We start from the raw sequence: 23,328 nt of genomic DNA on the forward strand, positions 1-23,328 counted from the left end.
CACCTTGGGGAAGAGGGGCGCTCTGGAGATGGCTCGGTACTGGTGTCAGCCCAGGATGGCATTTAGGGACCTATGGGGTCCCAGGAGGTAAGGTCCGTAGGCGATTAGGGTAGAGTGGATGAGCTTCTTGGATAGAAGGCCTAGCTTGCGTGAGAATTAGCCTAGGAGAAGGCGTGTTCTACTTGAACAAGGAGTCATGGCCTATCCTAAGTTAGATTTAGGCGGCAAGCTATCAGGAACCCCAATTGAATAAGGACTAGGAGACCCTCGGCCATAATCACTATAAATAGTGCACGATAGCCCTCAGGTATGACATGCAACCCTAGCTCTCTAGACTACTCTGAAAATGTGTGATTACGCTTAGTGTTCTTTGTTCTAGTGTGCAGGGTAGAAGGAGAGTGACGTAGTGATCGACGAAAGCCTTGACATGGAGGTCAAAGGCTATGTTGATGGCTTGGCGAAATTTGTGCATCAAGAGTATAAATGAAATTTATGAACTTGATGATGAACTATGGTCCATGGAAGAACTTAATAAAACTTGCTAGTTTCTACTTGTTTTTAAATTCACATTAGTAAATATTAATTACTAATTACTAATTTACTTTTTGTTTTTGATATGTTTGTATTAAATTTGAATAACTAGGCCCGAAAAACTAGAATTTAGACCTAATCAAATTGCAAAAGCTAAATCGGCATTACTGGCCTAGAAATTATGGGCCTGGAAATAGGCTTTGTTTCATTTCGACCTAAACCTGACAACCGACAGACCCAACTCGTTCACAATTGGGTTGGGTTGGTTCAGTGATGGCCCATTAGTAGTCGGTCTCGGTGGGCCATTAAGCCTAAACCTAGCATGTTGGTTCAGTGGTCGGGTTGGGCCCAAAATTGACGCTACCCATCGTACCCACCCTTAATTTCAGTGGCCATATCATCTTTCCAATGAGAAATATTTACTGCTTTTTTTTTTTTTTTTTTTGCCACTGAGAAATCTTTACTGCTTGATTAAGAGACTTTAGCTCATATGTATAAGAAATGGTAGATTGAAAGGCTCTAATGAGCAAGTGAAAATTTAGCATATGTGTAAAGATCATATTTGTGTTGGCATATATGATGAAGGTGACCCATCTGGATTTTTCTGATTGTGATTGTTGTCTGATGATTATGAGGAATATGAACGCTCATATGGGAGTGGTGATTATACTTGGAATTTCTGAGTTTTGAACTGATTACCTTCTAGTTTTAGCTGCTGAAATATGTGGGACCTAGTGTACTGTTCTTGAATTTGAAGAGGAAAAGAAAGCACTACTCGACAGGGTTCACGCCTGTACCGTTGTATTACTGTATTTTTCATTGTGGACTAAGAAGAGACCCAGAAAAAATTAATTTAATTTAATTAGTCAAATCCAAAGCTCTTATTTTAATACGCATTCGATTACACAGCTATACAAATTTGGTTTTGCATGAGCTTGCTTTTTCAACTGGTGTTGGTCATCAAACAAAACATACATTTCTAGTTACACTAATAGGCGTTCCTTTTTGTAACCAAAAAAAAATAGGCATTCTTTTTTTATCCTTGGCACCGAAAAATTCAAAAAAAGAGGCGTGCCTTCAAGTCTTCAACATATTTCACAATTTGCTACCAGTTACTGTGTTCAACTCTCATCATGCACAAATTTGATTGGTCCTCAACAAGAAAAACAGACAGGCGTGCCTTCAGCACATGCCATAATTTGCTACCAATTACTGTGTTCAACTCTCATCAGTTCTCACTGTAATTAAAAGAAAAAAAAAAAAAAAATACCAATTCTTATAAGTTCTCAGAATCCCTGTTGCCTTGCATGACATGTACATTTGAAAGGCAGAAAAAGAAGTAGCTGATTTTTTATCATGGCTGCTCCAGCCACCTTATATGTTTATAGCTAATGGTGAGACTGCAGAAAACCATGATTGGATTCATCTTTTATTTACATGGGAGTAAAATTATTGTAGATTTCATAAATTGTATCTTAAGCAATGACAATAGTAGTAAAACAAGTGCTTATTCTACATTATCGAGTAGCCTGGGCCACCACCTCCTTCTGGTGCAGTCCACTCAATGTTTTGCTTTAGATCTTTGATATCGCATGCCTGGAACATATTAAACCAAAACTTGGTACATCTTCAAAGTAAGGGATGGAGTGCGACTAGTAGTAACACAGAAAGAAAATACTGCCTCTATTTGTTTAGTTTTTGGCAGAGAAAATTCATTAGGCAACAAAAGGAGGAAAAATTAGAGTAAAGGACGAAACTACTCTACTTAACTGCTAACAAGAACAAACTTCCTATCATTTACATATTTAGAATAAAGAAAAAGTAAGATATCAGAAACTTGAAAAACAATAGGAATGAACACCCACATAATTCCATGGACCTCTTTTAAAAATTACAGTCTAGAAAAAGAATCGAATGGGAATGGGCTAGGGATATGAACTTATAATCTATAATCTGATGATCGGGTCGATTCCATGATTATAAGTTCATTCCATAGCGGACCAGACCGGAACAGGGTTACATACATTCTAAATATAAGTTTAGGCAGGGAGGATATGGGACCAGGGCCAATGCCATTGCTAAACAGCCTAAACTATGAGCAGAACTAAACAAGTCAATGGTACAATAAACATTGCCAGGCTTCAACTAACCAAAACATTGCCAGGTTTTTACAAACCAAAACATTGCCAGGTTTTCACAAACCAAAACATTGCCTGGTTTTTACTTCATAATACAAGTGGGCAGCTGGACCCTCAAGGTTAAAAGATGACTAAGAAGTTTGTAGGTTACCACTTAGGCCTTTAACATTATCAAATTTTCTAAAAAGGAAAAGGAGAATTTTCCTTATCAGAGGGAAAAATCTTGTCTGCAACCATTGCATATAATGGTCCTCTCACAGCAAACCCCTCGTGCTGGTCATGTAGCTGGTGGGTGTGAGAAGAGTGTTGTATATCGCTGTGTCACAGGCAAGACTTTCACCTACTATATATGGTTACCACTTCTAGAATGACAGGGGTGCAGGATAAAGAGAGGTGTAAAACCTGCCATTTGATGGCAGAACGGCAAAAAAATAATAAGAAATTACACCAAAAATGTTTTGCAATTTTTTGTTTTGTCTTCGAATCATGTAACATGGATGCTTTAGAATGAAATGCAGTCCAAAACTTCCCCTCACTAAGATCAATTGTGTCTGTGAAAGTACAAGACAAACCAGGAAAGGTACATGCCATATGCATGCATAAATAAATGAAAGAAAATAAAAATAAAAATAAAAGCAGTCCCCAAAATATTTTGGCCATGGACATAAATAAATTATTAATTTCTCCCTTTTTAGGATAAAACTTTTTCGTCCTTGTGTGTGCCTGGACATGCGTATATATTGGACATTTGACATATTTAAAAAGTAGCTCCTACTACCATTCAAATTACCTTGCAATGTAGGCAATTTTGAGCATTGATCTGCAACTTCAGTTGACCTTTTTCATCTGGGTTATACCTACATTTTAAAGTTGAGATTAATAAGAGGTAATCCATCGACAGATCGACAGATGATCACTACAATAAAATCAATAATAGAATGGACGTTACTCGTATACACGTGCAGGACAATATCGAGACTCAGGACCAGCATACTCTGGCAAATTTACTAGTTCAGGAATCTTGGGGTCCCTCAACCGAAGGTGAGCTGGTTGGTCATGTTCATGATTTGTATTGCTCCTATTTAAGCAAATCAAGATAAATTCAGCACTTGCTAGAAAAGTAGAGAACAGAAAACAGGCAAAGTGTCCATATCAGTTTGAATTGCTTGTCCTTTTCAAGGGTAAAGAAGCATTTTATCACAAGAACACCGAGGCATTACTCAAATACACAAACCACATATATACAAAGAGATTAAAATTGCTAATTAACTAGAGTCCATAAAAGAATAAAAAAGAAAAAGGAGTCTTCTTTGCACACTTACACATCCACTAGAAGATATCCAATAATGACTAGGACACTCCACTATAATGAAACCATACTCATTTTGCTGCTGAAATAAAATAAATTAAAATCCCACCATAATAAGGGCAAATATAGTTATGTGAGGATATTCTGTTTATCAAATATTCTGGTCTTCTAATGCACAATGACTGATGGTTAGAAGCCACGTTACGTAGATATGTGTCCCAATTATTTGGAATTGACAGCATACGTCATCTCTAATATTGTATTTGATTTCTACCCAAACATAAATGACAATAGTTAAAAACCCAATAGAACTCCAAACTATTGGCAGTCAACTACAAGGATCCTTTGTACTCTTCTGGTTCTAGTTAACCACGAAAATATCCAAGTTCTTTTATTTCTTTCCCATAACAAAGAAGAAGTCCTTTTTATCTAAGCACTCAGCTTATTTTCTGGTCTATGCTCTCAGCCTAGCACATCTCTACTTCTCAAGTCTTCATTTGCCCACTTAAACCATATGGAAGTGGAACCTCCATTTTCATCCTCGAATACCAAGAGAGGGAAAATGAGACACATTTGTATCAGAGGTTGGCCTTACCAAACTATTTCTGCTAAAATGGGATAACACACTTAACCTGTGGGCAGGACAAAATATAACTGTCTAAGAGTATCTAACTACTAGCATGCAATTTTCATGGAAGTGAGCTCTACAATAATAAGAGGGCTTTCTTTAGGCACATAGATACTCTGGGCTCCTTAACTTTTGTGCAGGTTGGTGTCCATTACTTCATTCACAAAGAAGTGAGATTTCTTTAAACATTGATATGCACAGAGAAAGGTCCATTCCATGCCATTGTATTCACATATATTTAAGTTCTGAGGCAGGTGAAGTAGGGTGATGAAAGCCCAACTGTATAACCTATGCTGGTAAGGTGGTACCTCCGTAACCTATTCCACTGCAATCTTTAACTAGGAGAAACATGAATTACAAAATAAATCAGTATTTAAAAACCTGTGTAGGGAGGTTGGAACATCAAAAGAAAAAACCCCATCTGGCTTTGGATATTGAATAGGAGAATGAAACTGTGCAACCTGCATATATGAGGGCACGAGTCAGTTCTTAGCAGCTAAATATTTTCATTCTTTACTAGTACATGCTAGTCCTACAAGTTTGGTTCCAGTTTAGAGGTTGTGATGAGACGAAAATAATAATCCAAAGATGCCAAAAGATCCCTTCCCATACTGGAAACTTCAGCAAAAATGCAGCCAGTGTCAGAGATATTAATCAACAAGTGAAACTTCAACGGAAGATTATGAAGACAGATGTTTAGGAGGAACAATCCCAGTAGCATTGACAAGGATCATATGTTATATCTAATTTTAGACAGATGGAGTACATATTTCAGTTGGTCACAATAAGTATATCATGTACCAGGAGAAGAAAAAAGACCAATATATCAAATCAGCACTTCTGTTACAAAATAATGCATGCAGTGTTAATGGCCATAACTGGTTTTGGATCAGCATATCCCAACCATTTATCTATGCGTAATAACTGAATTATTTCAGAATTATGCAAAAATTTCAGATAATAGTATCATGCCCATTGGCAAAGTCACTTGGACACAAAGCAACAGCAAATGGGGGCGAAATCCCAACCCTCACAACAGTGAACCACTTGCAGGAGAGGATTTAGCCCCCTGGTGGACTTCAAGTTGATGACTTGATACTGGTTACCAAGGACCAAGGACCCAGCCCTGCCTTCATTTTCTTCCTTATCTGTGATTACTTTTAACAATGTCATCCAAAGCAAGCCCCAAAATTTGAATCATTCAGTGCCCAACTGCAGTGTTCTAACTATGCATGTCAGTGTAATTTGAGTTCATGGTTTGTAGAATATTCTCACATTAGTTGCTTCATGATCAGGTTTTCCATGCTTCAGGGTCAAGGGGGATCTTCCTTTCATTATGTAACTGCAACGCAGAAAATATTGGTGAGTGAAATTTCAACAAGGAAAATATTATGAGCAAAATGAGTAATCAGTCAATGTAATAAGCAGCAATGAGATCTCACTGTTCTAAAGCACTCAAGGCCAGGCCAGGAATAAGTCCATACTCGAATGCCTACAATAATAAAAATTATTTAAAAGGTTGATGTCAGTATAGTTTAATAGCTTATACATTGTGCATCAGACAAATCCAGCCACATAAAACAACAATTTTCTTTTTCATGCTTGCTCTCTAACAAGAAACGAAAATGGGGTAAAACATATAACACTATTCATGCAGAGGAAAATGGGGTAATAGTTATCTGATTGGATCCATTAGTATACAGCTCAAAAAAGAAGTTCAGCCCCAATATGATGACAATAAAAACTACCATCTTTAGTGGAAAAGTGGGGAATAGATAATCTACAGACTAAAAGAGGAAAACCCAATGGATTGTTCTACTAACTGGTCGGAAGTTCCGAGATCTGTATAGTTCTTCCCATATCCATGAATTTCTCAAAGCATCCCAATATTCTTCCATGTTTGAGCCTTCATGAAGTAAACCGAATGTAGCTTCTGCAGCTAGCATGCCTGTAAGTAGTAAGCTAGATATTTACGCGAACTAAATAGCAATTGGTATAAGTAAGGCACTTATATAACACATAAGAGCATTCTGAGATTCCTATAGCATTCCTATAAGCATCTCCACATGGTACATAAGAATTCCCCGCAGATGCATCAAGAGGACTTCAAGTGGTTCAACTTGTGAAATATCACCCATATAGCAAACTAATACCAATTCATTCCTTCAGTCATTGCAAATAGGCTTGTCAGCTTCCATGGTAAAATACAGAAACCAATTAATATGTACCATAAAAAAACCAGCTATAGCTCCATAAAGTGATTGGTTCAAATGTGACAGTTTAATATTTTTTAAGATTAAAACAGACATGTGCACACATCTGTGTCCATATGGAAAATGATAATCCATGTCAATTAGTAACTTAGTAGTAAAGTAAGTAAAGACTTGGAAAAATGCTATCCAGCCATGCCCATCATCTGCAAACACTACTATGAATTTGGCTTCAGACAAATGGAAGCCATTACAATATTTGATACTTTCTCATTTCTTTCGGAAAATTTAAAGAAAGACAACATTATTTTATTATTTTATTTTTTTTTAGGGGGGGGGGGGGGGGGGGGGGGCGCTTCCAAGGAAGATAAAACTATTAGCCTCATGTTTTTCAGATACATTCTACCACGAACAATTATTATGTAATTTAACAAATATAATCTACCATCAATTATTTGTGGTCAAACATTTAAAATTTTCAGTGTGCAGAATTATTTTCACATAATTAGACACACTGAATGGACAATACGATGAAACATAAATCAGATCAACAAAACTTTGGTTAAAGGTACCTGATTTCATTGCAGTATGTGTTCCCTTTATTTTGGGTACATTTAAAAAGCCAGCTGAACATCCAATAACTGCTCCTCCCGGGAAAACTGGATATGGGATAGACTGAAATTTAACTAGCATCATATTTGTATTTGTATAACATATACTATGAAATAGAAAGATAGATTTGAATTTACATATGTATAAAAATATAATATTATTCTCAGGTAAGAACACTCCTGTTGGGGCCACCATCACCCAATTCCGCTATTGACACTCAATGGAGTTGGGGGTTTGTCCTGGCCATCCGGATTGATGGGTCTACACATGCCCTCGGGATTAGTCGGGTCAAAGGTCCGGATACCCGAGTCATCAAAAAAAAAAAATCTCAGGTAAGAACCATTTATAACCATTTATAACTATCAGATTCACTGCCAAACGATCTGCTGAGGAGGTGGATTGATCATCATTTTATTATTCAACTACCAGAAGCAAGGGTACTTTGATTGGGAACCATTTATAAGCATTTACTTTTAATTTTTTTTTTTATTCAACAAGGTTGCTTACTTTAGGATGTAGAATCTTCATTATTACAGTTTAGGTTTTAAATCTCAGGTTTTTTATAGTAGCCAAAAGCCTGAGAGTTAAGACCTAAAATCTAAGCGATCAACGGGTGTCACTAGAACTGTAAGAGACAGAATTTACACTAGCTGATTGATCTGTGGTAGACGGCTGAATCTGGGGACTGAATCGGATTTAAACATCCAAGTAAGAGAATTCCGGTATAAATATATATATATATTCATATGTATTTACATATATTAGGCCCACTCTGGTGAGGTTAATCGCATAAGAGACTTATTTATCTATATGTATATATATATATATATATATACAGTCCTTCTCTAGAGAGGACGCCCACAATTTTTTTTCATGGATTTCCAGTGCCGAGTGCTCGGCACTATCATTTTCTTCTTCTCCCGAGAGCTCGGCACTATCATTTTCTTCTTCTCCCGAGAGCTCGGCACTAGTTTGTCGACTTTATTTTAGGTTTTAACTCCGGGATTTTGGGCGGATCCCAGAGTTAAAACCTAACTTGCAGCGTCCACAAGCCCCATTATACACTCTTGGAGTGTATGGGGTGAACCGTCGGGGAAGTACCCTAAAAAATCGGCGGAGGAAACAGTGCCGAGCGCTCGAAGACGAGAATCCGCCAAAAAAAAAAAAAAAAAGCGGACGCATCCGCCCTAGAGAAAATCTGTATATATATATATTTATATATGTAGGTTACAGTTAACCGCACCACATATACTGCACTAATCAATTGACACACTCTAACATATGAATCAGCACCTGACCAGGGCTTAGATTTTAAGTTTTAACTCTCCCATTTTGGGTGCTTAGATTTTAAGTTTTAACTCCCCCATTTTGGGTGCTTAGATTTTAGGTTTTAAGTCTTGGGTATGGCTGCTTAACTCCCAAAGTCCGAGAGTTAAAATATAAAATCTATGCCCTAAACAATGAGCTTACACTAAGGTAATCAACCCTATCTGAAAATTGGATCAAAAACTTAAAAAGTTTTCATGAGTATGGGCTACTAATGGATCGACAACCGTATCTATAGTGCGGTTAATCGTAATGGAGAAAATTTCTATTTATATAATTATATATTTATTTATAAAGATTAATGTTCTCTTAAATATATGACATGTTATGTTGCTAGACTCTAGCAGCACACCTTAAAACAATAACCATCTAATCAATGGTTCAAATTGACAATATGACAAGAAAACATTAGATATTAGACACAATTCGGATGGAGAAAGAGAACAAACTGTCTCCCTCTGCTTGTAATGTGTTTAACTACATCTGTCCTGAAACCACTATGATGGACAAGAATGAGAACTTTGTTCTTAAATCCTTCTGCCTTAAACTTCTCGGTAAATTTTCATAGATTGGTGACAGCGGACACACAGGGGCTGCTTTTGTGATTTTATAATATTTTCCATGGAAAAATTTAAATGGCACATGATGCAGCCATGTGCAAAAAATTTAGGTTGATAGCAATTCATTGGTCTACTTTCTTGATGTTCGCATATCCTGTATATATAACTTGAAAAATAGAAATTACTAATTTACCTGAAAACCACCTTCATTCAAGGTGCGAGCCCCATATTGAAGAACAGTCCCACCTTCCAGCAGTGGCTTGATTGCAGGATGATGTTTAAATTTCTATCAGCAAGAAACCAATATATGTTAGCTGAGTAGGATTAGGAATATTTGTACACATCAGAAGAATGGTTTGGATGTTACTGAGATAAAAACACATTCGCCAAACAGTCAATGCAAGTATGCAACTGAGTAACCAAACAGGAATTATAATACGTACAACCAAAAGATATCAGAAAACTTTCCCAAACTACTAACTTCATCTGTTATTAGAAAGGGAAGCTCCATTGCAATTTTTAGTTCACTTAATTCAAGAAAGTTATATTAAAGATACTCCCTCTACTTAATAACATCTTTTGAGTTATTACCCAAAACAAAACACCTTTTAAGTTCTCTATCTATTCTCCCCCCCCCCCCCCCCCCCCTCCCTTTCCTCCCCTCCCCAGATACTTGGAGAAATTTTAAGCTCTATGTATCCACTCTACCAACCGCATGTGCATGGGGCATACGCACATGCACAAAACACAAATGCATACAAATAGATTCTTTTTTGGCCCGTAACACCAATCAGCCGTGAAAGAAGAAATGGAAAATAGGAATTTGCAACCAGTCTGCTTAGAGAGTTTAAATTCTTGCTCATTTTTATTTTTTGAAAAAGAAAAATTCTGGAAAAACATGGTGCAAGATCCTTGATCCTTAAAGAGAGATGCATTGCATCCCAAGTAAAATGATGTATTTAGAAAATTAAGAAGAACTAATGATTTAATTACCTGGAATTCTTCATAAGGATTCAAGAAAGGGTTATGATAATTCAAAGCAACGACAAATCCAATAGAAATCTGAAAAAAATCAAACAAGAAACACATTGATATTGCACTACCTAAATCAGAACCACCTTTTGTACTGAATAGCAGAACAAATATTTTAAAACCATTATAAAATATAGAACCATTTAAAAAATAAATAAAGTCACCTACCTGTCTATCTTTCATGTGGTACAGAAATGAACCCCCGTATGTCTTTTGATCCAAGGGCCAACCCAGAGTGTGAAGCACAGCACCAGGTTTGTGCTTTCCCTCATCAATTTCCCAAACCTGAGAAGATAATGGTGTTATGGTTTAGGGAAAAGCTACACAAACCTTTTGGTTTACTCCCTAGACCCAGAAAGAATCTCAAAAAGCGTACTTTGTACGGATGAGGTTTTGATCAAATAAACCAGCTATGAATCAGACTAGTAAGTCTTCAAGGAACAATTTATTTTCTTTTATTTTTATTGAAAAAAAAAAAAAAAAAACCCCTCAACTTCATGGTCAAAGCCTTGAAGGACATAATTGTCTTTTAAGTAAGTACTCTGTAAATATTATATAATAAAATTGTCAAATAGCTAAAAAGTCTGTCCAACACAGCCGTAAGAATACAACTGATATCTAAAGTATGCTACCAGCCTACCACTTCATTTAGTTATTTATTTTAATAAGTATGCTACCTCTTTAATTCCCAAAGCATAAGTCTGATGTTGAGCATGCCCCTTCTCTCTCAAGTTGTATTTTTTCATTATTTTCTGTATATAAATTGATCCGATATTAGAATTAAATGTGAATAACAAAGATTAAAAGTTTAGAATCAATGATACAAATTCAAAGTAAAAGAAATGTTTCTGGAAACCTCTGATAATGATCCTCGACACCCTTCTGCTAGAAGTGTTACCCGCCCTGCATATGAGTATCATGCTTTTATCAGTACATGTAAGCCATATCAGTTTATAGACATTTTTTAAAGCGCATAGAATAAATAGTTCTCTATTTTCCTCTTGGGAGTTATAAAGTGAAAGTTCCAAAAAGACAGAGCACAGCAAAGGCAAAATCTTAAGATTATAATTGTGAAAGACCTATGAACATGACTCAGTCACGTAACGAGTTACAAATCTTAATAGAACATGTATCATTGGTATAAAGCTTGTATCAAGTTACTTTACAAGCTTGAAAAATATCAACACAAGCAGCACATCTGCCCCACATACTCAGAGTGTTGTGCATTTACGTATTTGTGAGTGTATTTGTGTGTGTGTGTGTGTGAGAGAGAGAGGGGGAGAGAGAGAAAGAGAGAGAGGGGAGAGAGAGAGAGAGAGAGAGAGAGAGAGAGAGAGAGAGAGAGTTGCCTTTCAATTCTATGCCACGCTGAAAATTTTCCTTCTTTGAACCATCTTTGGCAACTCCCATATCATTAGTTCCAATACCAATGACCGTGTCATTTGCATCATATAAAATCTGATCAATTACATAACTTGTAAATACAAGTATTCAACAGTAAATTGAGCATCAGAAAGAGAAAATTAACAGGAGTACCTCACTAGCAGCAAAGCCTGGATATATTTCTACTCCCAATTCTTCTGCCTTCACTCCCATCCATCGTACTAACTGACTTAAACTACATCACAAGATCCACAGTAAGGGTGCTCAATGAATTCAACATAGTAGGTGTAAAGTATTACAAAGATTATACATGAAAAGCAACATTAAATAATGATGAAAAGATTCTTGACAAAAGAAGAATGGAGCTTAAGAAAAGTTTGTAAATTTTGAAGATGTTCTCTTTTTAAACAAGATTCTATCACATAACCACACAGGAACAACCAAGCAAAAAATTAAAAGAAAGCTCAGTATTAGACACGAGTTATAGTGGTACCTAAAATGTCTGAGCATAGACTTTCACTATATTTTCTTTCTCCCTTTTAATTGAGGTCTCATGCTTAGTGCTAGAACTCCTAAAGTTCCACTAGCTCCAATATGGATTAGCTTAAATAGGAATTGGGTTATCAAGGGGAAAACAAAGGCTCATCAAGATTGTGTATGAGAACAAAAAGGGTTATGGGAGAAAAACCCCAGAAGTATTTCTAGACAAATTTCACGACTAAGTCATAACTTAGTTGCCAGTTAGTGCATTCTTGAGAACCTCCAGCAGAACTAAAAAGGAAAGGCAAATGAAATCATAACGGTGCAAAATGCATGGAAGGCCAATAGTATAATTTTCAAGTACCTTATAACATAGTTTCCTCTATTATTAAAAGGAGATGGCAGTGAAAATGCATGATCCTTTGTAAGAAACCAAAACTTGTCAGAAGAAACAGGGACAGTGATTGGGGACTGCAAACAAAGTTGGCAACAAATATGAATTAAAATAAAATGGAAGAAAATGTAATTAGTAATTTACAAATTATTTCCCGGCCATTTATACATTCAACATTAACAGATAAAGCCTGATATCCCTTGAATTTATTTGGTACAAATGAATTGTGTACATGCAGGAAAGATAGGCTACAGCCATTCGTTCAAATTATGACTGTAAACATGAAAGGAGTATAAAAGCAACTATAAGAAAAGTCCACTAAAACTTCTTTCATAGCAACTTCCTTTAGAATTAAGAATTTTCAACAGACCAGAAAGAAGCAAAAAGAAGTAAAAGAACCAATTTTATTCCATATTTGGAATCTACTTAAGAAGACCACATAGACTGTCCAAAACTATCTGGGGTAGGTACTAGGAAACCTGAGCAACAATGGCAACATACAGAGGCAACATTCTTATCTTCCAATTGTAATTTGAGTGATTTGCACATATGACAAACTTAAGTGACCCAAAGGGGATAAACATCAATGCACTAGTAAAGAGTTCAAGTGCTTAGACAAAAAAATAAAAAAAAATATATAGAAAAATAAAAGAAAAAGAAGTGGCAGGAAGGGGGGAAGGGGGGAAGGGGGAATTACCTCTTCCTCTTTCCATTGTGGGAGAAGTTCATTCAGTGCCCGGGGTTCAAAAACATTACCAGAAATAATGTGAGCACCTATTGGAAATCAGAAAAATTACAAAAGGATAAGAGTATAAGGAACTGTAACTCCAGTTCAATCATACAAAATTCCACAATTCACTTGGCATTTCAGTTCATGAGGCTATATTTCTCCATTTATCACACAAAATAACTTGATTAAGTGACAACAAAGATTCAACTTTTTTTTTTTAAGTACAATAAAGATTCAACAAAACTATATCATATCATAAATTCCCATTATGGTATAGAGAATACAACATACCCACTTCAGCTCCTTTCTCCACAACACACACTGATAAATCAACATCCTTTTCACGACACAATTGCTTTAACCTTATTGCTGCTGATAAACCGGCCGGTCCCGCTCCAACAATGACAACATCATATTGAATAGACTCTCTGTCCGGTTCACTACAGAAACTCCTAATTTCAGCCACAAAACTCTGAGCCCTCAAAAACCCACCTTCCTTTAAATTTACACAATTCAGAGAATACCCAGATGAGAATACCCGTCCAGAACTAAACTGGGAGCCCAAATAACCAAAATTTCGACCCAAAAGCCGAATGTAGGGATACCCATTTGGAATATGGGTTGGTTTTGGGGAAATGGAATCTTTAGGAGGAGACCCAGATGGATTGGAAGAGATTGAAGTTGAGATTATTGAACTGCGGTAATGGGTTTGCGAGTAATTGGATGAAAAAGAGGATGCGGAGCTTGGTTTCCTGAAAGAGTTGGATTTTGATAGAAGCCTGAGCATGGTGATGAGAAGCACTGAAACTGAGCAGTGCAGCAGATTGAGATTGTGATGGTATTGTTTAAAAGAGTAATGCAGTGGGGTGAGTTGTGATTCTTATGTAACAGTGATATTCATATACGATGATGAACTGGCGTGGTGTCAGTGTCAACTGAGCTTTGTCTTTAATCCTTATCCACGTTTCCACAAACTCTTCTTTTTTATTTTCATTTTTCGGCTAAATTTCAATTTTGATTCTTGTCTTTTGGATCAAATTTTACATTGAATAATTTTATTCAATATACCGTTTTAATTAATATTACTTAAACTATTTTGATCCTCCATCGCAAAAAATAATTTTTATGATTCTTTTGTATTTAAAACGTCAAAAATACCTCATATATAAAACCCTTATTTTTTTTCTTTTCTCTTTCCCAACCAACCACTGCCTCCTCCCTCCCTCCCCCCTCCTAGTTAGATCCAACAAACTCAGCAGATACAGCAGCAAACCCAACAAAATTCAATGAAAAAAAACTCACGTCACCTAACAAAATCTACAAAAAAACCCAGCAATACCCTCTAAATAAGTTTTTATTTAAATGAGTTTTTCTCTGAAAAACCCAAATCTTGTTGAATTTTTTGTTGCCATATGGTTGAATTTGTGGTTGCCACATGGCTATAACACATTCGACCATGTGACGACCACAAATTCGACCATGTGGCAACCACAAATTCAACCAGATCTAGTTATAGCACATTCCATCATATGACGACCATAAATTTCTCTCTCTCTATCCCCTTCCCTCTCAACCCATTTAAAGAAAAATCCAAATCTGGGTTTTCGAATTTTGTTTTGTTTTTTCAGATTTGGTTTTAGAGAGAAAGGGAGAGAGATAGAGATAAGAGATGATAGGCGTTGGCCGGTGATGGAGGTCGCTCTCCATAATTGCTGTAGCCTGCAGGAAGAAGATGGAGGAAACGGCTGCTACAGTAACTCGAAGATGGAGGAAACAGTTGCTACAGTGTATTTGTCTAAGGGTATTTTGGTCTGAAAAAAAAAAAAAAAAAAAAAAAGGTCATAAAATAATATTTTGGGCTAAGGGGTCAAAATAGTTTAAGGGGGATTAAAATGGTATATTGAATAAAATTACTCTTTTACTTTAGGCTTATTTTGGGTTTTGTCTTGCAATTAAAGTTTTTTTTTTTGTCTCACATAACTCCTGAAAATTTCTCCTGGCACATTAATTGGTTTCATCAACTCCATTAAGAAATCCTTTGAAAATGCTAACATGAAGCTAAATGATACATAACCATAATACTACATGACATAATGACGTGGTGTTACTAATCCATTTAAATTATAACACGTATACAATTTTAATGGTATTTTTTAGAGTTTAGAGTTTTAAAACGTGGAAGATATTTGTCACCACATTAGTTGTAGGGAAGAAAGTTCATTTGGAATCTTTGTTTTTTTTTTGGGCCAGGAGTTCATTTGGAATCTTTAACGAGGCTAATTCTTCTCAATATATAGGGCCATTTCTCTGGGGGCTTATCAGCTTACGGTACGGGTACAGACTTGGTTTTTGTAATTGTATTTCTATTTCTGAAACCCTAGGCATTTGGCACAATTTCTTGGGGTTTGAAGAAAGTATAAAAATAATTATGGTGTGAAGTGCAGTCCATTTGTTTAATTTGGAACTCTAATAAACTGAAGGATTTGAACGATCAATCTGGAAAGTGAAATTCTGATGCTCTTCTTTTTAGTAGAGATTTGTGTTTGAATCTATCTAAATATTTTGTAAGTCTTTAATAGATATCTTTTTATTTTCTTTCTTAATTTATATATATGCTTACAATGTCATGTCTTTCTTAATTTTTATGTTTGACCTCCCCCACCATGACTTTGAGGGGGGATGATAGGATGCATGGACTTCCTACTCATGATTTGTTGCCATGTCATCAGTCTCAGCCTACTGAAGATCAGCTGCCAAATTAATCATCATTCCTCATCACCAAATGTGTTAAGGGAGTTTGGTAATTAATTAGACTATTATGATTTGGCTATTGTGTTAATGAGGCACTTGTATATGGTTAGATTTGTCATTGAAAGTAGTTATTATTAAGGTCAATTAGAAAATCCATTTCTTCATTTTCTCTCTTTTCTTCTTTGCAAGCTTAGTTTTCAGAATTGCAAACTGGTTCATGTAACAAGCTTAAAATAATAGAGTAAAAATGATGCATATATAACTGGAATTTTGTAATAAGATAAAAATTAGCATGGATTGTTTAAAAAAAAAAAAAATCTTGCATGTTATTTCAAGTGCCCCCGTTGTTATGTTTTTCTTGCTCCGTCCCAGCTGGTTACTAGATACATATTTTAGGCATATTAACTATATCTTAAATAGAATATTGTTTCACTTGACTCTTGGGTATTGGCATGGAAGGAAGAAGAAAATACAAGGGAAGAAAATGGAACAGAAAAAGTACGTGTAGGGTTTAGGAGTGGAAATTATATGAGGAGTGCCCTTGTTCCATCAATTTTGTCCTTGCTAAGATATAAATCAGAATTTGAACACTCAATTGGAAAATTTTAAAATTTTAAAATTTAAAGACCAAAATGGAAACAATTAAAGTTATTGGGATTTTATAATCGATGTATGATATCAATTGAAAGAAGAAGAAAAAAAAAAAAAAAAACTCCATTATCAATGCAATCCAACAACTCTAATATCAATGCTCTTGTTATGTTTACTTTGGTCATGTTTGTAAGATAATTTCTCTCCCATGTATATTGAGTCATGATCTAATCTGCACCCTCCATATACTATGATCTATGGTGCATTAGGCACTGTCCAAAAGTGCAGAGCTCTGAGTCACACAACATAATTACTTAATTAGTAACTTATTGTGAACAGTTTTTACCATACAATTAGTAAAAACTGTTAATTAATCCCACAAACAAAAAACAAAAAGCAAAAAAATAAAAATAAAAAACCACAAACCTCAATTCTTCTAAGTATCAAATTATCAATACAGTTACACAAATCATAAATCAGGCCACCCACTTAAGGTACCAATAATTGTTAAAATAGTATGAACACCAAGATATCCTATAGCTAGCCAAATGACCTTAATTAAGGGTAAGGGAGGGTGGCAATGTGGTTATGAGCCACAGTTCCAATCCAAAGTTTGCCTTTTGCTTCTCTAACTTCACTCACTAGTTTCATAACCACACCATTCCTATCCTCAAGAACCTCCAAAATTTCTCCCTTCTCATTGAAGAGTGAGATCAATGTGTACATTTCCATTCCCATGAGCCTTGCCAAGTAGGCCATTCGGATCGGCAAGCGAAAGTAGACATTCCTAATCCATGGATTCTGAGAAAGAACCTCTTGTGCTGGAGTCCTGCAACAATCTATTGCTACCCAGAATTGGCCTTTCTCATTTATTCTCACATTGTCTGGAAAACCTGGAAGGTCTGCAACAAGTTCCACTGTTTCAGTTTTGGGACCCTCTAGCCAATATTTCATTAGCCTGCAAATGTCATAGTGCTAATGTCATTTTCATGTCCTGGCCTCTTCAGAAAATTTGAGCAAAGAATTAAAGTTTAATTGTTACCTGCAGTTGGTGGTCTCTGTAAAGAGAAGGAAGGTTTGGTCCTGGGAAAGCTGTAACCCATTTGGAAAAGCCAAACCATCCAACACAATATGAGTTGATTTAGTAGGAGGATCGTATCTCAAAAGCCTACCAGTGGCTTCTCCTTCCAATAGTATAAAGAAATGGTTCCTGCAATTAATTAGATTTGCATTAGTACCTCATTTTCTTGCCAATTAGTATTAATTACCATCCATTAATTAACATGAAATTAAAGGAATATATACACACAGTATAGATAAATGTTATATTTTCAAACAATCTAACAAGATAAGATGAACGTGAATCTGAACTATTAAGTAGGTTAATTATTGCTTATATTATCATCCCTTTGTGTTGGTATTGTAGAAATGATGGGGCGAGTGAAATGATAGTTAAGAGGGGTGGGAGTAGGTGGGTGTTTGAGTTGGTATATCAAATGGTATTATATAAATAATAGAAGGTGAAAGAATGTTTTATATTTTGTTTCAAATTTAATGGTGGGTGAAAAATTAAGTGTGGAAAAATAAGACAAGGGTGGAAATATAACCACTCATATATATATATATATGTATGTTATAGAATCAACTATATGGACTTTTAATTATATATACTTACACTCTATCATATCTCTTGCTAGTATCTGTGAAGAAGATGGAACCATTCCTGTGGATATCAAGGTCATTGGCAAAGAGTATGGGCTTGCCTTCCACATGGGTTGCCAAAGGAGTGGCAAGTCCTCCTTCAGGCCCAACAACTAGAAGCCCATAATATGCATCAGCAATGTACAAATCTCTACTCACTTTGTCAAACCTTAGGCCAAGGGGACGACCACACTTTTTCTCATGCTTCCATTGCTTATGTGTGGTCGAGTCAATGCCTTTAGCACAAACCTGCTCTGACCTTTTAAGGCCCACATCAACTATAATTAGCAATGTGCGTATAATATCAAGAATTTTCAGCAATAATTTGTGCATACATATTACATACATGATACACATAAAATTTTGCTAACGAATGCAGTCTTAAATATTCTATGACTCAACTAAAATGTTTTGGTCCATCTTTAATAATAAGATAGAAGTTATAATAAACACATAATAATGACTAATTGGCCAAGGCAATTCATCTTGTTTCTTTACCTAATTAACCTTTGCTTTCCTTAATTAGTGTACATTCCTACTTTGAAAATTGGTGATGTAAGGGCATTTAAGTCATGCAGAATTGAAGATTATCATGAGTTTACATAAAAGGGCCCTAAATCATTTTTTATACATGTTTTGGTTTTGGGCCTTTTTTCTGTTTTGTGTCTATTCCTTTTGTATTTAAGTTATTGTTTTGGGTGGCCAAAAAAAAAAAAAAAGTTATTGTTTTGGGTTTTTTAATGTAAACCTATTGGACTTTTTAAAAATGATAACTCAAAAAATCTAGACCAAAAAGACAAAAATTATAAAAATAATTTACTTTCTTTCATTTAAACAATGTGAGTTAACTAAGCTAACATTCTCCTGGATTTCGATTGTAATTTTCTTTTTGTTCTAAATGGAATTAAAAATAAAAAATAAAAAGCTGATACCAATCTTGTTCTTTTGGAATTATACCACGTGGATCAACTTAATATATTCCACTTACCAATTTTCTTAGTAATAATATCTGCAATTATCAAGCCATTAATGAAACCACATGACAACTACATACCAATTTGCTGTTACAAGCGCAAACGTCTCCCAGCCCACGTCCTGGCCCATCCACCTCACAATGCGTCCGTCGGCCAACCCTGCGTACGGGCCACGGCCCAAAGCATCAAACTCCAACGATTCGGGCCCAAAAACTTCGTCTTCGAACTCCAGCTTCCCAAGCCCTAACCGGCTCTGATTGTCCCGAGGCCACCTCTCCATGACCTGCTTGTATGGAGCAATGTTGTGCTTGACGGGCCGAAACTCGTGGTCTCCGAGCGGGCCCATTTGGAGAGGGTCCATTATGACAAAGCCCAAAGCCAGAACAAGGAGGAACAGAATTGGGTGCTGCAAGAGTGCTTCATCTTTGAGCAGCTTCTTCTTCTTCTCCATGTTAAAGAGATGATCAACTAATATGACAATAAGCAGAGCTGAGTTTGATAAAGTTAGGGTCGGTGTGATTGATTGGTTATAGATAGCTAAGGGGTTGATTACATGCATTGTTTGTGATGGGGTATGTGGTTGAGGTAGTAGGTCGTCTGTTTGTTGCCCATGCCTTTCGCATTCATTCTTATTCTTGTTGTGAAGAAGTACAAAATGTATCATTTCTGCTCCAGAAAGCGTGTAGATGTTTAGCCAGGAATTGTTTTTTAAAAATTTACAAATTTGACCTAAATTGGAGACCTTCTACTATATATATAATGCATCGTATACATCAATCATCTAAAGGTGAAAAACTACAATCTACTATAACATTTGTAATCTTCAAATGATTTAATGGTCAAAATACTATATGCATGCATGTGGTGCAGTGTTTGTACCACGCACAAAAACCCGTAATTGTAAACTATAAAATTGGATATACTAACTCTTTGCTCAACTGTTTATCATCTAATGTGACATACAATATTTGATAATTTTCTATTTGTTATAAAAAGACGAGAACCAAAATGGGTCAAAATATGATTAGAAAAAAATATTGTCACATTACTTGAAATTCAAAAAATTAAAATAATAGTTAATGTCTCACTAATTAATTGTAAAATAACGTAATTTACAAGAATTTTATTAAAACTATTTGAACTATATGTATAGACTAGATAAAAAAACGTCCCAAACCACAAGAAGAAATTGTAATATAGTCAATACTCTTACTTAAAAATAAATAAGTAACAAAATTATGAGTGGAAAATGAAGAAATTTGAACCGGTGACCTCTTTCGATAAAGTGGAAATGATGAATAACTATTTCGTAGTAAAAACATATATGATTAATTAGTCCTATTCAATATAACATATTGGCAAAATTTTAGCAAAAAGATTTCAACTATACCCCAATTTTTATTTGAGTATTCCGTTTCCATTTTGATTTAGGGCCCGTTTGGCACTGTTTCTTAGAAGCACTTTTATTTAGTAGCGCTTTTATCAGAAGCGCTTATGTTAAGAAGCACATATAAATTTTTATAAAACTTATAAGTTGTTTATGCAAAAGCACTTGAAAGTGCTTCTTGAGAAAGCACCTGTCAGGTGCTTCTCAAAAAATCCCTTAAAAGTGCTTTTATAATTCAAAAGCACTTCTAATTATTTTTGCCAAACGCTATCAAAAGCGCTTTTACTAATTTGAAAGGGCTTTTGACAATTTTAAAAGCAGTGCCAAACGGGCTCTTTATCAAAGACTATTATTAACCAAGTGCTTCAATCGAGGATATTTCATTAAGTCTGTCAAAATTTTCGTTAAAAATTGGTCACGTGACCAAATTTTAGGAACAAAATTGTATTACCATTTAGAAAATGGTTATAAAACTAAAACTAAAAATAATTAAACAATATATAAAATAAAAGTGAAAGGATCTAAACCCTCCCCACCACTGACCCTCACCCCCAGTTTCTCTTTCCATTGTCCGGCCACTGCCAGCGTGTTACCCTCAAAATTCGACAGCAACTCCCCCTCCATCGGCGGTGGCCCTCCGCTCCCCTCTTCGGCTTTGCCCATCTCTCTTTTTCTCTTTCTCACTCTCTATCTCCCTCTCTCTCTCTAATGGGTGCGAACGCCGCCAACCAAAGAGGTGTCGGGGGCTTCGCCAACCTCCGATATGAAGGTTGGCGAAGCAGCCGACTCTAAGTTCGCGCCCAGTAGAGAGAGAAAGAGATATATATATATATATATATGAGGCAGCATAGAGGGGAGCAAAGGGCCGCCACTGGTGGAAGGGGAAGTCGTCGACAGTGGCCGACAAGGAAAGATAAACTGGGGAGTGAGGGTTTCTCCATCCCCTATCTTTTTTTTTTCATATAAATTTTTTATAATTATTTTAGTTTTATTTTTTAAAATTAATTTTTAGCTGAATAAATGATTTTAGCCCTAAAAATTGGTCACATGCTTTGCACGTGAGAAATTTTTTAAAAAAATTATAAAAGATTGACAAAATATCCTCAATTGAAACACTTCGTTAATAATAGTCTTTGACTAAATTAAAATGAAATGAGATCATCAACTGAAAAAAAGGTATAGTTAGAGTTGTTTTGCTAAAATTTTCCCTAACATATTTCTACATATATGCACCTATAGTATACTAAATCCCTAGATGTGATTGCAGTCCTATCCCAAAATTGTACCATAGAACAAATCTATCCTATGGTTTTGTATTGAATTTTCAGTTTATGCTCGTTTGGTTTTGGAAGGTTGAGAATTGGAAAATAATTGCATTCTCTTGTTTGGTAAGTGCAGACATAAGAAATCATTTTATGGTTCATGTGAATCTGTTGCCCCCAAAAGTGGAAAATGAATAATTCCTTGCAGCTTGAGTTTAGTTTTCCCTTCTCATGGAAAAGTATTAATGATGCTTTTAAACACAATTTTATCCAATTTTATTACTGTACAAACCAAACATGAGAACTAAAATATGGTATTTCCCGATTTACTTTCCCAACAATTCCAAATATAAGAATGAAAATCTTTACATTCCCTTTCCCTTAAGAAATGCATATGAATTGGTTTATAAGAATTTAATTCCGTAATCTAAACAGGCCCTATGAGTAATTAGATTATGGTTTAGAACACTACAAGAAATTTGACCTATTGCTCTGAGTTGATTTGCAATGCATGAAAACTTGTCGCAATTTTTGACAGATTGTGAGCAATTCTTTACAATTCGTTGCAGAAATTCACATATGGTACAGTGCCATGAGTTCCTTGCAAATGACATTTGCAACAAATTGTTTGCTAATATTCAACAAATTTAATTCTAGTTTGCGTTGAATTTCCGCGTTGCAAATATTTCATATAAAAACCTTTCTTCCTCTCTCCTGTTCTTAGGGCCAGTTTGGTATTGCTGTGAGAAAAAACAGCTGTGAAGTAAAACAGCTGTGAAGTAAAGTCAGCTGTAAAGTAAAGCAGTTGAGTGTTTGGTAAACTATGTTTTCAAAAGTGTTGTGAGTGCAAAAAACAGTATCAAAGTGTTTGGTAAATGTTAATATAAAAATGTTGTGATTGTGTATAATTACTAAAATAGACATGATGCTGAAAGTGCATTTCACTTATTTGTTTGGTAAAAATAATATGTTTTTTTACTTGTTTTTGAAATTTTTGACTACAAATTTTTATTAGCATTAATTTTTCTAAGAACAACATTATTAAATAAGTATGCCTATTATTTTTTTAGGTATATTATAATTTTAATCCTATAAATAAAATATCATAATTAATTATCACAATATAAAATATAACTAACAATAGACATATTTTTTAATTCAAAATAAACAAATAAAAATCATAGAAATCAATGAGGGTATTACGGGTAAAATAAAATATTCATTGTTGCTGTGAGTCACTGCAACTTTCAAAAGCACCTAGAAACCTGTTTTCTGTTTTTGTTGTGGGGAGTTGAGAATTGTGGGGAAAAACAATTTTTTATTTTTTTA

General features: G+C 35.3%; 2 protein-coding genes across 2 annotated transcripts; both read right to left on the reverse strand.

Annotated features, from left to right (window-relative positions):
- Positions 1-1,857: 1,857 nt before the first annotated feature.
- Positions 1,858-14,326, reverse strand: ETFQO (electron-transfer flavoprotein:ubiquinone oxidoreductase). The gene is made up of 18 exons (XM_086232810.1): positions 13,625-14,326; positions 13,301-13,377; positions 12,574-12,680; positions 11,883-11,964; positions 11,696-11,804; positions 11,203-11,249; positions 11,024-11,098; positions 10,515-10,631; positions 10,308-10,376; positions 9,508-9,600; positions 7,389-7,491; positions 6,430-6,554; positions 6,049-6,098; positions 5,882-5,948; positions 4,988-5,067; positions 3,619-3,747; positions 3,460-3,526; positions 1,858-2,127 (listed from the first exon to the last, which is right to left on the reverse strand). Exons 1-18 carry the CDS (start codon positions 14,118-14,120, stop codon positions 2,044-2,046), a joined length of 1,977 nt encoding a protein of 658 aa, XP_086088936.1. The 5' UTR covers positions 14,121-14,326; the 3' UTR covers positions 1,858-2,043.
- A 2,894-nt stretch (positions 14,327-17,220) lies between these two features.
- Positions 17,221-19,804, reverse strand: LAP3 (Calcium-dependent phosphotriesterase superfamily protein). The gene is made up of 4 exons (XM_086234283.1): positions 19,431-19,804; positions 18,351-18,635; positions 17,718-17,885; positions 17,221-17,633 (listed from the first exon to the last, which is right to left on the reverse strand). The coding sequence occupies exons 1-4, from the start codon at positions 19,799-19,801 to the stop codon at positions 17,234-17,236; spliced, it is 1,224 nt and encodes a 407-aa protein (XP_086090409.1). The 5' UTR covers positions 19,802-19,804; the 3' UTR covers positions 17,221-17,233.
- Positions 19,805-23,328: the final 3,524 nt, after the last annotated feature.

The sequence above is a fragment of the Dryas octopetala genome, chromosome 2 (genome assembly GCF_963921425.1).
Source record: "Dryas octopetala chromosome 2, drDryOcto1.1, whole genome shotgun sequence".
Taxonomy (NCBI): domain Eukaryota; kingdom Viridiplantae; phylum Streptophyta; class Magnoliopsida; order Rosales; family Rosaceae; genus Dryas; species Dryas octopetala.